Genomic DNA, 22,464 nt, shown 5'->3' on the forward strand with positions numbered 1-22,464 from the left:
CACCAGCCAATCAGCAAGCGCGGCGCTCCGTGACCCGGAAGAGGTTTGTCGCGGTTGTGGGCAGATACCGGAAGTGCTGAGTTCTGACAAATTCTTCGCGGGAGCGTGCCTCTCAGAGAATGAGGTGCGGAAGTTTGCAATTGGGGTGTGTTTTTTTTAATGGTGGGAGATCTTATGAATATTATGCGGGATCAGGGCACGTGGGGCGGGGGGTCTTGCGGTCTAACGGCTGTTTCCAGTCTCTGAGGGATGGGAGGGTGGAGATCTGCGGAGGTTTCATCGTCTCAGTCTTCAGGGCATGGGAGAGGGTAGATTTAATTTTTTAACATTGAAGCTCAACGCTGCGCTGTGCGAGGAATACCTCATCCAGACAGAAACATAGTTATTAGGGCCGGTTGAAGCGTCTAGGAAAATATGTAGCACGTTTCTTCCTGCGCTGTGTGTTGTACTCCTAGGAAGTGCTGGATGGGAACTACGCGTTGCTCAAGATACAGCAGCGGTAACACTGGAAGCCGTTTTGTATTTGATATGAACGAATAGGCTCTCCTTTCCCTTTTATATCAAAGGTTGCTGGCATGGAATGCTTATGCACACTTAGGAAGAACCACTTGATAAGCAACTTTCAAATATTGCAGCCAGCCTTGGTTTTTCTGCCACCTCACTCTGGATATTGTACAGCAGCCTTCCCCAGCCTGGTACCCTTCAGTTGGTTTCGGCTACAAAGCCCATCAGCCCCAATCAGTATGGCTAGGAAACGATGCTTCTAGTCACAACTAGAAAGCGCCAGTTTGGGGCTGGGAGAGGCTGTTGTACAGGCTGCTTCTAATTCTCTCAAAATTGGCAGTCAAACCTGCACAATTATTTTTGAGGGACAGAAGAAGAGTTGTTGTGAAGTAACAGCAGCAGGAAAAACTACATGCAAAAAAGACGCACTTCAAATAATGAACAGTAACCTGTTGTGAAAGAACGTTTAGTTTCAATAAGCACTGGCGTTAAAAATTTAAAAAGTATCATAGATCTTTCCAAATGGAAATGAGAGAAATGTTTTGATTATTTGCAAAGCCCGTGATAGAATTGTTTCATTTTCTTATATTTATATCCTGCCTTTTTTCCATCATGGAACTCAAGGTGGTGTACATGTGGTTTTCAGTAGCCCATCTAGTTACTGATCAGATCCCACCCAGCTTATCTACAGTTCATATACATTTAGACCACCACCACTGTGCTTTATGCCTTGATTCTAAAGGGTGTTTAAACATTAGGACCATCTATTTCTATGAATATTCCTTCAAAGTAAAACCTGTAGGGGAAAAGATAAGATCTTCAAATGCCTGAGGAACAGCATCATTTATATATAACTTGATGGTACAAAACTACATATGTATCTAAACATAGTGATCTAAAAGAAATATTTTCCTATTATGGTGCTGTTCTATTTCCTTTGCAGCACAGTAAGATATGTAGTCAGAAGGGAAGCCTAGTCTACACAGTCACTTGTTTTCCTGTAACTCTCTTTCTCTTTCTATATCCATTCTATTAAACTGTAATAGATATATAATAAATATATTCCTTCAGATGAGGAATGTGTATATACTACGAAAGCAAATATATATATATATATATATATATAGCATAGTACCTACAGTAAATAACATTAAGCACTTTATTTTAAAAAAGATATTGCAGCAATAATGTATTATTACACTCTGCTTACTATTTCATGTTGTCTGTTGAACTATTTGTATGCTTTATTTAATTCAATTCTGAAAGTTTGTAGGCTACCCAAGGAGCATGTTTGACGGGTGGAGTAAAAGTGCCTTAACTAAAAATAGCAGAATGAGGTGGACTTTTTAGAGCTCAGGTGAAGGATGACATTTTAAAAATGCTGCTATGTGCACAAGACCTCGTGTATGTTTTAAAAACCAAAGCTAGTATATCAAAAAGGAAAGGTTTAAGCCAAGTGCACTCTTTGCTATGCTGGGTCTTTTTCACTTGTGCAAAGACAAAGTTCAAAACTTTACTCATTGTCCAGTCTACTACTTCTGAATTATATTGCATTATATTCCTGTATGTGTATCTATCTTCAATTGATTTCAGTGCAACTCCCAAGCATTTTTTGTTAGGTTGAAGCCTCAAAATGCAATTGCTTACTTAAGCAAAAGTGTTATTGGCACAGTTGAACTTAGCTCTGAGTAAAAGCAGATAACTGATAGCCCAATTGTATTCATGTGTGCGTTTACATTTCAGTTCCTTCTCCAACTGAAGAGCCTACTGTTGACTTGAATCCATTTACTGAAGATGAAGCAGGAGAATTCCCGAAGTGCATCCTATACTGTAGAGTGTGAAGATTACGTCCATGTGGTGGAATTCAACCCATTTGAGAGTGGCACTGCAGAATCACTCATTGCATATGGTGGCAATAATTATGTGGTTGTTGGGACCTGCAGGTTCCAGGTTAGTATGCTTCATAGATCTGAAGCTTATTAAGAAGGCATTGTAACTTGAAAACAAATATGGCTATTAGTTTTGAGAAGCTGAAAATGTGAATGATGCACTGGGGAAGAAAAAAAGTTCTATGTATAAGTGTGCACAATAATTTTGTAACCATTGGTTGTCATCTTTTTGTCTTTATTGCCAAAGATACCTAAGGTGGCATATCATATTTAAAAGGCACAGTTTTTTTTAAGAAGCATTTATTTGCTTCTTTGGTTGTTTATTTAACAATATATATTTGCACTGCAGTTTATATTTGATTAGCATTGATTTCTTTCTGGGGGACAGCCCTTCATAAAACATTCCATAGATAGCACTCACTAGTTTGGAATACTGATGGGAGAAACCTAAGGGAGCTGGGAGAACCAGAATGGCTTCTTTAGGATTCCATACATGGGGATAGAATGGTATTGCTGCAACACAGTCCTATACATGTCTTCTCAGAGGTGTGTCCCTATGTGTCTGATATACTTTACCCCCAGGTAATTATATAGAAATGCATGATCTTTCTCATGAGAGGAAGTGCACAAAGAATCTGCAATACCATGTAGTCGGGCCCCAAATTAATAATTCAGGAGCCATGTTGTTTGTCAAGTCTATCATATCACAACATATTTGGGATGTTTTATTACTTGCTCACAAGTGCATTGCATGTATCTGTAGGATGAGGATACAGAAGTGGAAGGAATTCAGTATAAAACGCTAAGAGTTTTTCATCATGGGATTAGAGTTGATGTCATTGCATGGAGTCCAGAAACTAGACTTGATGCTTTATCTCCCCAAATACGGTAATGTATCCAGCTAAAATGTAAACTTTCTTGGTCATTTTTTATTGTGCTAATAACACGTCTACAGTCGTACCTTGGTTTTCGAACAGCTTAGTTCCTGAAAATTTTGGCTCCCGAATGCCGCAAACCCGGAAGTGACTGCTCCAGTTTGTGAATTACTTTTGGAAGCCGAACATCCAACGGGGTTTCCGTGGCTTCCAATTGGCTGCAGGAGCTTCCTGCACCAATCAGGAGGCGTGCTTTGGTTTCCGAATGTTTTGGAAATCGGACAGACTTCCTGAACAGATTCTGTTCAACTTCCAAGGTACGACTGTACTCAGAAGTTATATGGAGCTTACTCCAAGGTAAGTGTGTGTAGAACTGCAGCCTTAGACAACTGATCCTAGAAAGTCAGTTATGAATGTGATGGATAAACCTCTGTGTTTGAAAATGAATGCTACTGTATATATAAAATAAACTCTGCACTTGACTAACAAAATGTGTGCAGGAACAGGGAACGAAACAGTGTGGTGATCTGTCATACAAGCAGTACTGGAGTGTCTTTTGTGAAACAGTGCCCATTCTCTAAAAGTCTTAAAGAAATCTGTCCAGATAAGTATTAGCATTAATCTGTAGCAACAAGGCTGGTGTGGAGTGGGGGAACTCTGCCAAAGTACCTTTTGTTAAACCAAGTTTGAACAAGTTTTTGTAAGCAGCCTAATTTGTCACATGCAATAATTTGCCAGTACAGAGGGACAGAAGCAATTGGTCCCCTTATGCTATGCAGTGTGCGCAGCCAACCTAGAAATACAGAGCCACGTCTGCTATGTGAACGGCACTTTCTCCTGTAGCTATCCAAGGCAGAAGAAAACTGTTCATGCGTTCCATGTGGTGCTGCATTGTGCAGCTGGGTCTGAGGAGCCCTGGTCGCCAAGGCAAATTGCCGTTTGCTTATTTCCTCTGAGGCAACTCAGACTTTGGTAAGGTGTCATAGAAGTTTTTGCCTTTTCAGTTTTTGCCTGTACTATTTTATGTTAAATCTGATTAAGTTACAATATTAAGCTGAAGAAACTTGAGTAACTGAAAGTGTTGAATGATATTTAATTATTTGATTAGCACTACTAGCATAATAGGCATTGACTCAGATCCCTTCATGGGCTTTGTTCCTACTTAGCATAATAGGCATTGACTCAGATCCCTTCATGGGCTTTGTTCCTACTATCTTCTTGATTTTTGTAAGTGTTTGGTTATCAGCTACAAGTTACATAAATGCTATTATTAGCTCCACACATCAATACATATAAGTTGTTCCTAACATACTAACCTACAAAATCAGGAGCGGTATTATTTTCTTTAATTGCAAGTGATTCCTGCCTGGCTGTGATCTAATGTGTATGTTCAGAGAAATATGGCAGCTTTATTATATTTTATTTTATAATGAATAATGCAAATTTACTTCGAGAAATCCATCTTTGATAACATTGCCAACTATATTTCACTTGTATGGAATGACTAAATGTATTGCTTGTCTAATTACCTTAGATTTTGTACTGCAGCTGCTGATAAGAAATTAAGGTTATTCACCTCAGATCTCCAAGAAAATAATGGATATAAGGTGAGGAGAAACAAATTATAATGATAAATGCTATTTTGTGTTCTTTATTTAACATGCCAACTTTTTAAAAGTAAATATTGTTGGAGTGGTAGTTATGAAGTTATATAAATTTTGTAAACCTTAAATCATTTATTTTAACACTTTTAAAATAATTGTGTTCTTGCAGAACAAAACCAATGTATACTACTTAAGGCAAAATTTTAATAAAATGGATAAATGTTTTTTAATTGCCTAGTAATTGTTCAGTCTAAAATAGATGCAAATAGGAACATGAAGGTAGAGCAATATATGGCATGCTAAGGAATAAGAATACCAGAAATAATATGTAGAGTGGTGCCTGCATAATTTATGGAAATAAAAGGCAGGGAACTGTTTTATAAGAAGAAATTAAAATCTTGTGTCTGATAAATATTCCTATTGAAGCAGCTACTATTTTATAATTAAATATCACTTTAATCCATGATTATCACTCTACTGAATAATATTTATCCTTCTTCAAAACAACCTCCCATACATATCCAAATAATGTTGAGATTCTACCAGTCATAGTTGTGATAGTTTTAAAACTACAACTTACACTATTGTGATTATGACGGTTTATTAACACTCCCAGATTGAGCTGATAGTTCAAGCTGCCAGAAAGTCTGTACTGGTGCTAGACTTTATATATTAACACTCTGATTTATAACTAATGTCAGTGGAGCTTCTTTGATGAATGATTCCAGTTACAGATAGGTAGCCGTGTTGGTCTGCCATAGTCAAAATAAAAAAATTCCTTTCAGTAGCACCTTAAAGACCAACTAAGTTAGTTCTTGGTATGAGCTTTCGTGTGCATGCACACTTCTTCAGATACATATGGAAGGAATTTTTTTATTTTGATGAATGATGTTAATCATGTATCTAAACTGTTTGTTTTTACCATATAACTGATGTGAGCAATACTTATTACAGCTTGATCAGACAAGAAATAGATTTCCATAGGTCCTTGTGTAGTAAAATAAACAGTAGTTTGAATGTCAATTGATTAAACATGTAATTGTTTGAATTGGTAACATGCTGAGTCTTGCAAGACTAAATACAAAAATGTATAATGATTATTCCGAAAACACTACAAATTATAACATTATGCTGGTTTTGAATGCCAGTTCTGTAGATCTGAAGCGTCCTCATTTACATTGTTGTCCTGTAGAAGTATTTTAGGTGTATGGTTAAAGAAAATGATTGTGTCATCTTATGCTCAATATTAAAACTTTGCTTCCCACTTTGTAGACAAAATGGCTAATATGCAGCCAAATATGGCCCAGTTAGTTTAAAAACACCAAGGTAGTAGGTGTTCAGTCTTGTCCTGGTTCTTCTCTTTCTCTGTTTCTGGATCACTGGATTACTCCCACCAATGGAGAGGCTACAGTTGCAGCTTGTATGGGTGATCATCTGCAAGTTGTTTGAACATGCTCATGTTGAAAGCCAGCTTGGAGAAGCTGGAACCTTTGTCTGCTGGTAGTGGTAATGGAGGAATAAAGTGCCAATTGGCTGTAAAAATATGACTATTTGGCCCTTATTTGAAAGATTATATCTGGATGAATACTTCTCTAACTAGCTATTTCCCTATTCCCAACTTTCCTTCCTAGAAACAACTGGATTTCATTAGTATTCAGACCCCATCAATACAGCTTTTAGATAGTATGAATTTGTCATCCATGGCCACAAGGTCAATCTTTGCTTAGAAATCAGCAGGGTCGGTTACACCCTTCTTGTTCTCAATTATTTTTTCTGCAGCCTTGTTGATTATGAAGTACTAATTATACAGCTATGGGGTCTGCAATGCTTTTAGTGAGCAAATTGTCCGGGAGCATTCTGGCCACTCATAGAACCAGAGCAAGAACCCTCATGGGCACCTTTCCCTGAACCTGAAGAACAGTGTTCTCCCACACTCTCTCACCAAGGCAACTGTGCAGGGACATCAGCAAATGGGAGGCTATGGGACACAAGATAAGTGCCTCTATGAAGGCTAGAGGGTTGGCATTTGAGTTCTCCAAAAGGGGGCAGAGCCCAGGAGGATGGATTGGAGGCAGACTCAAAAACCTCACCTCCAACCCTAGTTGGAGCAAATTGCTCACTAAAAGCTCTCCTTGGTGTTGCAAGAATTGATCTGCCTTCCCCCTTTATCCTTGGGACCATAATGGGACAGTGGTCATCGTCCTGTCATGCCCTTCTCTGTGGCATCCTATAAAGGGCTGCTTTGCTCCAAAGTGTCTGGGGTTGCTAGGTGAGGTTTTGTGCAGGTATGGTGTTAGGTTCCATTGATATGCTCATTTCACGAGGCTGCAGTTAGTGGCTATTGGGCTGTCATGTTTTGAACTAGCTATCTCCTAAAACAGATAGGTCGCTGAGAGCCTTATTGTTATCCACATACAATTAAAGATAGTTGTTTTATGCTGCAATGCTCTAAATTGCTTGGATCCAACACAAGCCATTTCTTTTGTCCCCTGTATCCTACCCTGACAGATAATAATTAAGATCTTCACTTTACATTTGCTTGCTTGTACCAGCTGTTCTTTAACTTCCTTTGATTAATTTATAACAAAAAATATTTCTGCTTTCTATCAACAGACTTTGGAGGGCCATTCAGATTACATTAATGATGTGGTATTTTCACCTAAAGAAGGTCAGGAAATTGCAAGTGTGAGTGATGACCACACTTGCAGGTATGTATTCCTAAACACATGAATTTAACTCTCTCTACATATTTTTAATTAAAACTAGAAAATTGGTCACTGAAGCAATTCTCTAAGTATGAATTACGTAATTTCTAAAAGGGTTGATATTTCATGCAGTGCAGTTTTTCAGAAGATTGCATATAAAAACTGACTAAACTTATTTAATTCCCTGTGTACGGCTTTAAAAAATACTGTGTGTTTGTACTTCCCTGCAAATTACTTTAAAAAAAAATACTGGCTCACTTTGCTAAATATGGAAAGGAAAAACTTGTAATAGCAGGATTACAAGCCTTTTTATGAATTTTTTAAAATAATAATTCATAGAATACATGCAGGTCCTGCTTTACTGATGCAATGCATTTCCTGGAAATCATACATTAGGTGAGTGTTTGCATAAAAAATCCGCAATTGCCATTGTTTCCTTTGGAAACATTTCTCATAGAAATTTCTCAGGCAGAATTTCTCCACTGTCTTTCCCCCTCTCTCCATGATTTCTTCCTGAAATGGCTGCTGACAACCGGGGGGGGGGGGACCAAGGAAGTAAGGAAGCTGCCTGCTGGAATAAGTGAACCTGCAGAGCATATAGCAAAGTTTGGACAGAAGTCTTTAAGTGCAGATAAGTGAATGTTCATATAGCAAGCATATGGAGGAGGGGGACTTGGAAGTTTATACAGTTTTATGAATCAAATAATTTACTACTCACTTGTTCTTGTCTCCATCCAGCATTTGTTTTCTATACACACACACACACACACACACACCTTTTACTTTAACTCATAGGATGATGTCCAACATTGTACAGTGGTGCCCCGCAAGACGAATGCCTCGCAAGACGGAAAACCCGCTAGACGAAAGGGTTTTCCGTTTTTGAGCTGCTTCGCAAGACGATTTCCCCAATGGGCTTGCTTTGCAAGACGAAAACGTCTTGCGAGTGTTCCGATTTTTTTCGCTCCCCCCCCTTTTCTAAGCCGCTAAGCCGCTAATAGCCTTTTAGCCGCTAATCCGCTAAACCTTTAATAGCTGCTAAACCGCTAATAGCACTAAGCCGCTAATAGGGTTGCTTTGCAAGACGAAGAAACCGCTAGACGAAGAGACTCGCGGAACGGATTAATTTCGTCTTGCGAGGCACCACTGTATGAGCAAGCTTCTGCTTATGCAATGGGACTTACCTTCTTGTCCCTCTCCCGAAATCTGCTCCAGAGTGCCCCCAATTTGGAACTGCAGAGACTGTGTAAAGAGGGAGGGAAAACCCTGTTCACTAGTGGAAGTGTGTTCTACAGGCAAGTGGCCACAATTGATTTTCACTCATGATGTAGAATGAAACTAGATTTTTAAGTATAGTGAAGTTAACAACAATTACATAGGCTGCAAACTCTCTCCCTCAATGAGGGCCTGCTCTACACAGACTGAAGCAATGTATTTGGTTAGTACTGCTGTCTAGTAGTTGCTGAGCATGAATACATTCCCCATCACTCGTTGTAGCACTTTCCTCCAAGTCATAATTTCCATGTGGTAGGAAAATGTTGTAGTTCTAGTACGTTCCTGCATGACTGCTGCTTTTTGTTCAGGGTTTTATTTTATTTTTTTGCCACTCCCCATTTTTCTTTGCTGGCCTATTTGTTATTTGGACAGTTAGGATGGATACATGCTGTAAGAACTGAAAGAAGAGCTATACCCAAGGGTATTCTAGGCCGCTTTCCCCCTTTGCTCCTCTCATCACAGCCTCTGCCAAAACATGTTGTTCTGGGAGTCATCCTGCACATTCAAAAACCGTTTCAGCCCTTTGGCAGTAGTTGTGCAGTGTTTTTTGTCTTTTATTCTCAGCGGTCTTCCCTTCCTCCACCCCCCTTTACCCCTCATTTTGCAGTACTTCAGCAGTAAGACCAGGCTAAATTATTTTTCAAAATAGCTTGAGAGCTTAAGAAATGTAGCTTGCCTTATCCTAAAATATGCTCAGGCTATATAAACACATGGAGTGTACCAGCTGTTTTGGCCAAGATACTGCCCTAGTGTTGATTGGAATGTTAACTTTAGTATTGGAATGCTAGTTTTGTTTGCAAATAGAGCATTTAACATTTTAGTTGTATGTTTTTAATAGAAAAGTAATTATTTAACTTTTACCTGTGGTAGAAAAATCACCCGGAATATAAAAACGCTTCGTTTTCCAATTGTAAATAAATCTTTCTCTCTCTCTCTCTAAAGTCATGAACTTACAATGTTCACCAATTTAGCTGTTATGTACTGTAATGCTTTACTAGAAAATATTTGGACTTGGATTAAAGATTGTGACATAAGGAGAATATTTGCTGATCCTTGGATTCTAGGGTTTCTGCCCACTTTTTGTTGTATTCAAATGTGTCCTACAGGTGTGATCCATTCCCCCCTCCCCCATTTAGCACTTAATCATTACAAAGAACCAGACAATATGCAAGTTTGTGACTTGCTACAGTTTCTAGGCATCTCAGAAGCAGAGTAAGTTTCTGAGACAAAAGTATTACCTGATCCCTTATAACTTAGTTGTTAGCATTAATCATAATACATGCTCACTTTGCATAGTTGTTCTGCTGTGAAACACTTCGTAACAAATGCCAAGTATTTTCTGCTTGTCATTTTTGATTACTGTGCCCAGGAAAGGCCTATCGCTAGACTGTAAATTCTTTAGAAATGAAATCATTGTCTTTAAAAAAAGAAAAGAAAAAGAGATCATAGAAATTTTAAGGTCACTGTAGAGAATCAAGTTCAGGTTGTAAGGATAATCACGCTTGCAATAAGGATAAAAGTACTTTCAGCAATTTTTCCACATGTGGCATTTCACTCGCCTCCCAAAGATTACATATTGGTTCTTCACTTTTCTTTAGACGCTTTCTGTATGTAAGTTAAAACAATATAGCAGCCTTGCAAAGAAGTGCAGAAAAAAAAATACTATCCAAAAAAAAGTTTTACTTGCCTACCTGTGCAAAAATTAGCTATGTTAGAGCAGTCATTCTAATGTCTAAGCCAGCTCTCCCCAAGCTGATACTTTCCAGGTATTCTTGGACTGCAACTTTAAAGTCCCAGTTAGCCAATGGTCAGGGATAATGGGAGTTATAATCCAACAGTATCTGGATGGCACTAGATTGGGAGTGGGTTTTTTTCCATCCTTAGTGGCCACTGCCAGTGGGAGGAGCTGCAGGATGTCCAGCTACCTGTGTGAGGAGAATCTCTGTCTCCGGGTCAGAAAACATTTGGCACTACCTGGCCCTGGTTGCTAAATAACACACTTCCAAGGGGTTTATTTCTGTTTCAGACCTTTTAAAGAGCAGCAGGCAGCTAAGGACTAGGGAGAAGACCTTTTGTACCCCTAGCACTTAATCAACACTGTGGTTTGGGTTTTTTATGTAAGTTTTTGTGTGTGTTGATTTTATCTTAGTTGCCATGGAAAACAGATATAATAGCTATTTTGTGGGCTGACAAGCTGAAAAAAATACCCCTACTTTTAAAAGCTACCCTGTCTGGCCATGTGAAGGCCACCTCCTACTTGCCACAGGCAACCAGCCTATAAACAAGTTGGTGAGAGAATTGCCAGTTACTTCTTCAGCACTTGAATAGTCAGTGCCTTGTGTTGTGAAGTTTGCAGTTTAAATGCAAACTTGCAGTTCTCCCATGCAACTCTGACATCCCTTTATAAGGTTCCTTTTGATATGGAGACCTGAATGCACTCCAGAATTTTGCATTCCCAAGGACAGCCAAGATAAAGAAAAGATAGTTTATTGTAGCAAAAATGGAATTAACATATTCATTGATGATATTAAACAGACTCTGTGAATAGCACTCTAGCAGCAGGCTACATTTAAAGGAGTTTAAAATTACTACAATAGTTCTAAGTAATTAAAATGCTTTAAAAGGCATCGCTTTTAAAAGTATGCATGAAAATACATAGAAAAGCTAGGATGTAGTAAAATTGATCAGAGAAACAGGATGGGAAAGATGTTGCCTGGAGCAAAGGGAAGAGAGGCTTGTCTGAAGGGAGAGATGAGATGAATGATGACTAGAACAACTTGCTCTAGAAAGAGAAGAGGTGAAGAAGGAGTTTTGAACTGTGATTTTGTGAGGCTTTGGGAAAGGTTTTAGGAAGAAAGCAAGTGAGAGACTTTGGGGCAATGGCTGAGAGTATAAGTTCTGTTTTTGCAGTGGGTGGCTATGGGCAGCGAGTAACAGAGAATATGAAATTCTGGGGTGAGACCCCCAAAGCACAGCAAGGGAAGGAAGAGGAGGTTTCCCAAGAAACAGGGATTTGATAGGTGAAGGGGAGAGAGTGTAATGGGCATATGATAGACTGGCCTGTGAAGTGGTGGTGGGGGGAGTAGCACCTTTCCTTATATCTGTGGCGCTGGAGTTGAGTACGGTGGAGGAGATGGTACCTCTTCAGCAACAGAGAAAGGGGATGAGAGAAAGAGAAATGGGTGGGGAAGTAAACAGGAGTTCTCTTTGGTATCCAAAGTGATAAGGGAGGATAGCAGAGATTTACAGTAAAGGAAACAGCAATCAGTGCATCTAGCAGGTGATACAACTCATCTTTCTTGACTGTGCCCTGCCTAAGGTACTCTCCAGGCCAGAACAGTACTTCTGTGAAACAGAGCCTGGGATCAAGAGAGGCTCATCTGTGCCTGTACATGGACATTTTTCTCTGGCAGCTCTTGGGATGATATTTTAGAGGACCCCCCGTTCCATTCTTCAAGGGGATGCTGTGCAGAGGGCAGCTGCTGTAATCGGGCGGGGGGGGGGAACAACATGTTTGTGGAGAACACATCGGGTTGTATTCAACAAAGTTATACTCTGAGTAGTTAGCCATGCCCATTTATTTCAGTGGGGGCTATTCTGAGTAGGGCTAGTGCTAAAAGTAGCCCTTTATGTGGTGGTGCTTTGGCTCCAGGCCAATATAGAATATGATAGGGCAATTCCAAATGTATTTACTTAGAAAAGGAGCCTCTTGAAATCACTGGGAATTACTTCCATAGACAGGTAATATTAAGCATAGGAAGGCCTGACATTCTAAAATCTGTACTTAAGCTTTCTTCCCAGGTTAGTAATAATTTAGCAGTTTTCAAATAGAGCTTTCCAAATATGCATTACATGTGCCTCTGAATCAAGCCATCTCCCAAACGCAGTCAAAATGCCTGCAAAGAAACATCTGTTAAGGATGGTCCATATAATATGAATTATGACTTCTTTTGATTTAACAAGAAGGGAGGAAGGAGGGATTGTCGTCATAATTTGTGGTTGCCTGGAAATCTGAACTAAACACTATTAAGAAAGTATATTCCAGTTTATAAAAATTCTCCAAAACTAAAACTTGGATGTGCATGAAAATGTTGACTAAATGCCTGAACTTAAAAACGTTCTATTTGCATAGTTTTATGCTTCCTTTGGTACAAACCTCTGCCCAGTATTTTTTTTACTGCTGCTTTGATTTTTCTTAATAATTTGTTTTTTCTTTTCCCTATGGATTCTGCGGCCTTTCAGTGATTGAACAATTGTTTTCAGTGTTGCCTGCCTCTTATCAGCCTGCCTTCCATCAAGAGCTCTGTGCTTAGGTGGACTGTAGAGGGGGAAACAAAGGAGAGCAAATTGTCATTTTTATTGTTTAGCATCTGCAGTCAGTTTGTTGTAGCAACTAACATTGCAATCCTATTTGCTCCTGATCTGAATTTTACCTGTTTTTTGTGCAGTTAAAGTGGAGAAAATGGCAGGATGTTTCATTATTAACAAACATGCCATATCTCAACTTTGAACTATCCTAATTTATTCAAAATTAAGTGCTGCTTGAATACATGACAGAAAATCTACATATGAAAGATTTATTTTTAGTTTATTTATAAAATATTTATATACTGCTGTATCATAAAAATGTATCACAGCTGTTGGCAACAATATAAACATATAAAACCAGTCGATCATATAAAGTTAAACACAAGAGCAAAAAGAAACAAACCTCAATAGTCCATTGTGGGGTGTACTCTTAATTGCCTACATAGACCTGGTGGAATTGAAATTTTTTTTAGCAAGGGTTTAAAAGCTGGCACAGAAGGTGCCCACTGACTATCTATTGGAAGGGTGTTCCACAGGGCCAGGCCAATGATACTAAAGGCTCAATTTCTCATTGTTGTCAAATTAGCCTCACCAACTCAGGGAACAACCAAAAATGCTCCTGCAGATGATCTTAGTGATTGAGCTGGAGTATAAGGGTTCAGGCGATCCCTGAGGTATCCTGGATCCAAGTTGTTCAGGGCTTTGTAAATCAATAGAAGAACCTTCAAGTTGGCTCGGTAGCAGATGGGCAGCCAGCACAGCTGTTTTAACAATGGTGTCACATGTTCTTGACCAAATGCTCTCATCAGCAATCTGGCTGCAGCATTCTGTACCAGCTGGAGCTTTCAAACCAGACCCTAGGCAGACCCACATAGAGCACATTACCGTAATTTAGCCTTGAGGTTACCAATGCATGGACTACAGTGGACAGGTTATCCCTGTCCAGGAACAGTAGTAGTTGGTGAAAGGCATTCATAGCCACAGAGGACACTTGGTATCCAGGACTACCTCCAAACTACACATTTGCTCCTTCAAAGGAAGTGCAGCCCCATCCATAACAGGTAACTTGCTAGTTTCTGGAACATGGGAACCACCCATCCGAAAAGCCTTTGTCTTCCCAGGAGTCAAACATAGTTTATTGTCCCTCATCCAGTCCACCAGTGCATGCAGACACTGGTCCAGAGCTTTCACAGGCTCTCTTGATTCAGATGTTATGGAGAAGTAGAACTACATGTCATTGGCATACTGGTGACACCTCACTCCAAAACTCCTAATGACTGCACCCAGTGGCTTCCGATGGTTAATTCGTCTCTCCTAGGAATACCTCAGTTGCTGTGCAACCACCCTCTCCACCACCTTTGCCAAGAAAGGAGTGTTGGGTACTGGTTGGGCTTTTTGAGTAGTGGATGCAGTGGGCACCACTCCATCACACAATGATGCATTTACCATACCTAATAAGCCAGAGTGGACAGTTATCGAATGAGCAGGTGGTCGGGCGCATCACTGGCACTATCTTGTCCACATCCTCAGGCCTCATCAACCGGAAATGGTCCCACAACATCAGGCTCGATGTTGCATTGGATGCCTCGCTTTATACTGTCTCAGTTGTTGCTTAGTCGTTTCCGACTCTTCGTGAACCCATGGAACAAAGCACACCAGGCACTCCTGTCTTCCACAGCCTCCCTCAGTTTGGTCAAACTCATGTTTGCAGCTTCAAGAACACTGTCCAACCATCTCGTCTTCTGTCGTCGCCTTCTCCTTGTGCCCTCAATATTTCCCAACATCAGGGTCTGCTACTGTATCAGTAGCAGCATCTAAACCACAGTGGAGCCAAGCAACTTTATCCTCAAAGTGTTTAGCCATCCAGTTACAGTGAGTTCCCATGTGTTCCAGAGGTCCGCCCCCCTGGTCAGGAGCAACCAGCCTCTGGACCACGTGGAACAGCTCCGCCAGAGGGCTCCTCAAGAATGCAGTGGAGGCAACAGAGTAGGATCTTTTTGCTGCCCTCATCACCACATGGAAGGCCCAGTTGTGAGCCTGAACACATGGTCAGGTGGCTCCAACTTCTGGTCCATCCCTCTCCCAGCCTGGCAGTGCTTTGCATCCCCTTTGGAGTTCCCCTCTCCCTTTGGGTTGATCTTTCTGAGACCAACTACCAAGGACTTCATAGTGGAACTGTGGTTCAATGTGGAACTTCCCAGTTCTTCAGCTCATACTGTGTCAGCTTTCATGTGATTGCACGTGCATCTATTAGGTTTATATGTGCTTTTCTTTTTTTCTGGCATAGAGTTCTGGTCATCTACAAAATGTGCAGTATCTGAAGGGGCTCCAGTAGGACTATATTGTAGTTGGGGAGGTGGTAAAGGTTGTTGGGTGTATTTTGCTGTCGGCGGATGTTCTGTTACTGAACATGATCTTTATACATCCACGAAACATAAAGCAGATACAGGCCTGACAGTAAAGCATAAATCAGAAAAATATTGCTGCCTGCACCTCAACTCCTTTGCCTTTGGGAAAGGGACATGATGTTCCCTGGCCAAAATGATTCACCATCTTGAATTGTACTATGCTCCTCTTCCCTGCATAGTAAACACATCCAGAAAGTGTTGATTTGACTTGGAAAGACCTACAAGGCAAAACCTTTGGCAGCAGAAGAAAGGGCTTTGTCTGTAAATTACCTAATCAAGTAGATATTCTTTGTTTTCACAAAATGTGGAGTTTTTAAAAATAAGGATGCTGATCTTTCCAAATTTGGAGGCCCTAGGATTTTTGCAGGGAAAACAAATATTTGATCTGTTGAGGTTTGGCACAGAAAGGCTCGCACTGTTAATTAATTGTATTTATTTTATTTCACATCTATTTTGTCTAGACTTGACTAGACATTTTACTAAAGAGTGTGTTCCGATGCTAATATAAACTTTTCACAGCCCTGGTGAGAAATGAACTCAAAAGATCTCTAAGCAAAACTTAACTTATAAAATATTTTGCTATTTGGTATCTTTTAACGGAAAGTTAAATTGAACATTTTCACTTAAACATTTATGAACAAGAATACTTAACACCATGGTAAAATTACGCAATTAAGTCAAGTGAAAATCTATATTTGATATCATTTTTACATATTGAATGTGGGAGGATTATCCAATTGGTCATAGTCCTATTTTTCCTGTAATCCAAGTTATCATATATTTTTAAAAATGGTTATAGTTAAGGCATACTTTGCAGACACCCCACAGCAGCCTTCCCTAATCAGGAGCATGGCTGTGCTTGCTAGGACTGATAGGAGTTGTAGCCCAAAAATTTTGGAGGCCACCAGTTTGCAGAAGACAGCCTTCTTTGAACAGCTTCCTGTTGCATAAATCTGTGAATTGAAGAGCCTGCAAATGCGAGAGAGATAAATGGGAAGGCATCTGCCTACAGTGTCTTCTGTTTTACATTGGGGAGCACACACACCCTGCCCCCATTTGGGGAAGTGAAACAAAGAGGGTAAATCATAAGCTCTTTATAACACTGCAGAAGAAATAGGAAGGAAATGGGTACATTATAGAGTTACTCAAAGACTGCCCTTGACATATACAGCAGGCCACTTTGCAAAGTGTTACTGAAGCCACCTCCAAGTTTTAACAGAAATCTTACAAAGGAAAATGCTCCAAAAGGAAAAGGACTACAAAATCTCCTGCTACCCCTCCCTCAGCTCCATAGCCTTTATTGAGAGCCAGTATGGTGTAGTGGTTAAGAGCGGTAGTCACGTAATCTGGGAAACCGGGTTCGTGTCTCCGCTCCTCCACATGCAGCTGCTGGGTGACCTTGGGCCAGTCACACTTCTGTGAAGTCTCTCAGCCCCACCCACCTCACAGAGTGTTTGTTGTGGGGGAGGAAGGGAAAGGAGATTGTTAGCCGCTTTGAGACTCCTGAAGGGGAGTGAAAGGCGGGATATCAAATCCAAACTCTTCTTCTTCTTCTTATTAACTAGAGTATTTGGTGTGTTGGTTTGGAATATTCTCTTCTAAAAGATTATCTTTTCTCTCCTACAACTCCCACCCTACATCTTGAAATTGCGGATATAAATTAATCTTTTTGGCTAAAATATGGGTTGTATTTTATTATTATCCCTTTGTTATATAGCAATGTACTTTACTGTAAAGTTCATTTATAGATTTATTGTAGCATTTTTTTTATTGCTGGATTGTTTTCACATTTGGTTGTCTTGATGCTGTATTTGTTCATGTCTGATGTGAACCCCTTTGAACTTCCTTCTGAGGGCAACAAAAGAGTTACAAATAGGTGGCATGATTTCTGTCTTTTAGAAATAATAAATATCTACTGTGTAGTTTTTCCCTAAAACCTCTCCTATAGGATACCCACCACCTCTCCATATATGTTTTCTCCATCTATCTAATTTAAATGTTAATTGGCTAGCATATCCTGTCTTCTGCCAACTGAATTTAAGGTCAAAAACAGCACAATTCTTCCCTGTTGTAACAACTTTAACAAGGTGCTTGTTCTAAACTAGGCATGGTATGAAACCTTTTTTTAGAACCCGACTGTTCTTTGGTTTTTTAGGGTCTGGGACCTGGAAGGAAACTTGACCACTGACTTTGTTCTACGTTCTCCTGGAGTGAGTGTGGGCTGGCATCCTGAAGATGCATTCAAGGTCAGTATGCTACAGGCAATTTTTCCTTGGTGAAGCACCTTTGATTTACCGGTAGTTAGTCATAGGTCACAAAACTGAAGCTTGTCTGAATTTGATCATTTTTTGAACAATCTAAAATGCCATCTCCAAAGCCAACATGAGATAACTCATTCCTATCCCTCAGCAACATGAAAGTATTCACAGACTTAAGAATCAGCATCAGTCATTTACTGAAGTTTTACACTTTGGAAATTGAGTCCCCAAAAGGGCAGTGTGAACAAGATGGGGTTTGTAAAATATAAATCCCTTATCTGATATTGTAATATTTATTACAGGGATTCAGGTTTATTTAGGTTTGGGAAGTAAAAATTTAAGGTTTGCTGTTCAAAAGTTATTGTAACCTCATTTTACTTTTCTTTTAGTTAATGGTTGCAGAGAAAAATGGAACAATACGATTCTATGATCTCGTCACCCACCAAGCTATTTTGTCTCTCACAACTGATCAAACACCACTGATGTCAGCAAACTGGTGTTTAAAAAATACTTTTAAAGTTGGAGCAGTTGCTGGAAATGACTGGTTTATCTGGGACATTACTCGATCTAGGTATTTTTATCAAAAGCTTTGCTCTTTTTTCTGTTTGTGCAACCTGTTCTTAAACTTTTACATTCATATAAACATAGGGGGTAACTATGTCAAAGATGAATGATCAATTCCTTTTCTGGAGTTTTTATAACTCCTATAAACTGAAGTGTGAATATCACTTAGAAATTGTTCTGTTTTCTTTTACAGTTATCCTTTGGATAAGAGACCTGTCCATGCAGATAGAGCTAGATTATTCAGGTATTTTGTCCTAAATTGCATCTGCTGAAGTGGGCTCTACTCTATGAATTTTTTGTTAGCGGTGTTTGTTTTTGTCCTACATGTAGTATTTACTTTTCAGAAATACTATGCAGCTTCTCTTTTTGTAAGTATACCATGAATAAATTGTTAATATTTGCCCTGGTCTATTAGTCTCTTGAAGAATAAGACTGTAACATGAGAACGAGTAAGTAAAGGGAGAACTGCAACACACCTTAAAAATATTTTTAACAAAAGCATTGCCTTCTAAATAATCTAAACCTTCTAAATAATCATTTAAACATTTTTTTTGGGGGGGGGAGAGTCTTTGAGGTAATAGATAATAGTAAAAACCTTAATTGAGAAGTAGCTTATAGCAACCAAGTAAAAACGAGGTGGGGAGGGGGAGAAAATTATTTTTAAACAAGCAATATACTATTGCTTTTTTCCATACATATCTTTGTGAGACAGTAATACATATAAAGTATTTTCTGCCTGTATGATTGGTTGCAGGTAACGTTTATACTTAAAAATGCAGAAAAAAAGATGTTTGCGTATACATGTGTAAATACATATATACACATTCTCTCTTACTGGGAATCACCCAGTCAAATTTAAACATTCTCTTGAGTCTCAAGTGCTTTACTCTCATTGAAATCTATTAGATTCAAGGGTGCTAACTTTGACTGTATTACAACCTGTGTATTTAGTATACTCTATTTTAATATTTCTTTTAAGAACATTTGTGGTTTGGGCTTCTGTATATAGGTGGTCCCGAGTCAATGAAAACTTGTTTGCTACAACTGGATATCCAGGCAAAATGACCAGCCAGCTTCTAGTCCATCATTTGGGACATCCTCAGGTAAAGTTCATGCAAATATAACATGCAGAATAGCATTCTTATTTACCTCCCCCCTCATAACAAAAATATAAAATGGCCTCTTTCTAAGAACTTAGCACAATTGCAAGGCAGATAAGACACAGTCCAGTGTGGAGGTTTTTGTTCTTTCGTCTTGTGTCTCAAAATGAATATAAGTGGACTCAGTGTACTTTGAAACAACCTTATCAGAACATCTTAAGGAACACTGTCTGCAGCTATAGTGTCCAGAATAAAAAGGATGAAAAGCTCATAGGCTGTGATCCAATGAGCTACTTTAGATGTGATCAAGGGTTTAGGCATGCCCAAGGGATTTTTTTACTTTCTCCTTTTAAACAGCAAACTCACCTGCCATATTGCAAACTGTTTTTGTTTGTTTTTTAAATTGCCTCATTTTCAAAAACAATTTGCCAGATTGCATGGAGGCCTGCTGTTCAAGAAGCAGGCACATCAGAACGAAATCTGGATTCCATTGGCTTCACGGTGTAATAGCCAATTAGAAGTTTTGTGACACTGTGATTGACTCTTTTTGAAATGATACCTCCACTCCTGAGGCTTCATCTAATTTCTGTTGTCTGTACAAGTTAAACTGACTATAAAACTGAACTTTAGAGAAGAATGTCCATTAATATACTGGAAAAAACTTTTTTAATTGCCTGAATATTTGCACTCAAGCCCCCGACTTTCTGTCTCAGAAAGGAGTGCAAGGATGAAGGGACTCATGTACACATATGTGTATTGCACATCATATGTTACATACACATGGCTGAGCATGCATAAAGGCAGTTCCAATGTCCTGTTTGCAGGACTTCAAGCAGGCAAATTTTGAACCAGTTACTGAAATCAATGAGATGATAGCTTGTGAAAAGCGAAATGTGTGCCAAGTTTAACTGAATTTAAGGCAGGTAGTATAGGTTCTTATTTTATTATTCTTAAATGTATATTATTTAAATTGAATAGTTTACATCATAATCACCCATGAACGGCACTAAAAGACCAGCAGGTAAAAGGAGCAGATTCCAGATTGAAAAGCAAAACTTTTAAAACCTGGGGGTATGAAAAAAACGCTGCATCCAGTACTGAAAAGACAACAAAGGGTGTGCCCAGGCAAGCCACTCCTTTGTTTTAATTTTTTAATCCATGGTTTATTAGGGTATGCACATTATTACATTATTGGTTCAGGATACTTCAGAGAGCCACCTTGCACCTGGACAAGCCCAGCTTCTGTCCAAAGCAGCCTGCTTTAACCTGAGAGTCTCCCAAATCTAATATACACCCTAACACAGACTATAAATTTGTAGAGTGAGTGGATCTTGGTAGTTCTTGGGTAAGAAATTTGAAATATTTCCATCTACACTTGAGCTGGCACAACAGACTTTTGTGAAGGGGTAGTAACAGGACCAGACTGAAGCATTTGCTTCAGATTGCAGGTTCCATAGATGCAGTGCCAGACTTGTAGCAAGATATTGGGGGAGGGGGGGACTCCCAATTTATTTAAAAGGGCTTAGGGCTGGAGCCATTTCCAGTGGCTTTTGGCTCTTATAACCATTTCTTTAAGTCATTCTCTTCTGGCTTCTTGCTGCAAGTTTACAAGCAAGTTCCCCTGAGATATATGAAAACAATTTGGAAGGCAAATGCAGGAGGTGATTGCCGGGTCATAGCATTGCAGCTGAAGAGTTCTTTAGAAATGATTTTAAAATTTATGTCTTGTTGTGCTCTAGATGTAAGATATCTAATCTCCCTCTCTCTCTCTCTCTCTCTCTCTCTCTCTCTCTCTCTCTTTCCAGCCCATTCTTATCGGTTCTGCACCTGTAGGATCTGGCTTAACGTGGCATAGAACACTTCCATTATGTGCAGTGGGTGGAGATCATAAACTTTTTTTCTGGATGACAGAAATGTAACCATTTATATAAAATCTGGGATTTTAACAAGAAAATATTCCTTAAATTAAACATATTTTATATCGCTGTTTACTTGCCAAATGATAGAGATATACCAAATGACTGCATATAAGGAACGAAAAATCTTTGCTGTACTTTTTATTTTTCAAGGTTACAGATGCAACCAGCTCCATCAAAGCAGGGGGGGTTTGTTGGGGAGGGGAATTTATAATAAAATATTATTGTCTCTCTTGAGCAAGATGTATTGTTTCTTCACCTTGAAGACAGGCTAGCTAAAATATTAAAATTAAAGTTATGCATTTGGTCTTGGTGGGGATGGTATACCTAGAACCTTCCGTGCAAATCTTGTAGAAATACAGGGAAACATTTTCTTGTTCAGTTCTCATTTATTCAGTCGGATGCACATGAGAAACATTCCAGATGCACATGCCTATATTAAGGTACTTGACACATAATATGGTTATAATTCAGATATTTATATTCTCGCTAGAGAACCAGATCAGTGTTTGAACTGGAAAGGTCCTGGTTCAAATCCGTGCTCAGACATGCACTCAATGGGCAGGTAAGTTTTTCTCAGTCTGGCTTAAGTAATTAAGTATTGTGGGAAGTGGAAGAGAGCAAATAGAATAACCCTCTTGCTCCTTGGGTGTAGAATACAGTTGTGATAAATAAGTAAAATTGTATGTAAAGACTAGCTAAAAATGGTCAAACCTGTTCATCAACTGATTTGCCTCTAGGTGCCTTAGGTATGCTGGATGATGGGTGTGATGTGCCTGCCACCACCCCCATCAAATTGCCTTAACCTTTTGCCATCTCCATCTAATCACATCCGTCTACCAGTGGGTAAACCAGTCTACTTCACACGTAAGGGAGGGGGAACAAATTGCTAATATTTTAAATGAAGTTCAAAGGTAATCTTAGAATTGTTTAATGAGACAATAGAACCTAGATTTCAATCATGGAAGGAAAAAAACTAAAGTCAATTTTTGAAAGAGAAAAAGCTGCATGGATGGAAGCTTGTGACAAAACAAAGGACTTTTGCCAAAGAACTAGTA

General features: G+C 39.2%; 1 protein-coding gene across 1 annotated transcript; it reads left to right on the plus strand.

The window, feature by feature from the left end:
* The first annotated feature begins 1 nt into the window (after window position 1).
* NUP37 (nucleoporin 37) lies at window positions 2–21,643 on the plus strand. Its single transcript, XM_082240631.1, has 10 exons — window positions 2–124; window positions 2,248–2,454; window positions 3,157–3,281; window positions 4,803–4,875; window positions 7,486–7,580; window positions 17,724–17,814; window positions 18,216–18,397; window positions 18,584–18,634; window positions 19,400–19,493; window positions 21,296–21,643. The coding sequence occupies exons 2-10, from the start codon at window positions 2,299–2,301 to the stop codon at window positions 21,407–21,409; spliced, it is 981 nt and encodes a 326-aa protein (XP_082096757.1). The 5' UTR covers window positions 2–124; window positions 2,248–2,298; the 3' UTR covers window positions 21,410–21,643.
* Window positions 21,644–22,464: the final 821 nt, after the last annotated feature.

The sequence above is a fragment of the Podarcis vaucheri genome, assembly GCF_965113315.1.
Source record: "Podarcis vaucheri genome assembly, chromosome: 10".
Lineage (NCBI taxonomy): Eukaryota > Metazoa > Chordata > Lepidosauria > Squamata > Lacertidae > Podarcis > Podarcis vaucheri.

What these genes read in the sequence shown, in the direction of transcription:
- NUP37 (XM_082240631.1), top strand. Translation starts at nt 2,299, where the DNA reads ATGAAGCAGGAGAATTCCCGAAGTGCATCCTATACTGTAGAGTGTGAA. An exon ending in ATCCTGAAGATGCATTCAAG is followed by an intron (nt 17,815 to 18,215) that starts GTCAGTATGCTA and finishes CTTTTCTTTTAG; the next exon opens with TTAATGGTTGCAGAGAAAAA. An exon ending in ATCATTTGGGACATCCTCAG is followed by an intron (nt 19,494 to 21,295) that starts GTAAAGTTCATG and finishes CTCTCTTTCCAG; the next exon opens with CCCATTCTTATCGGTTCTGC.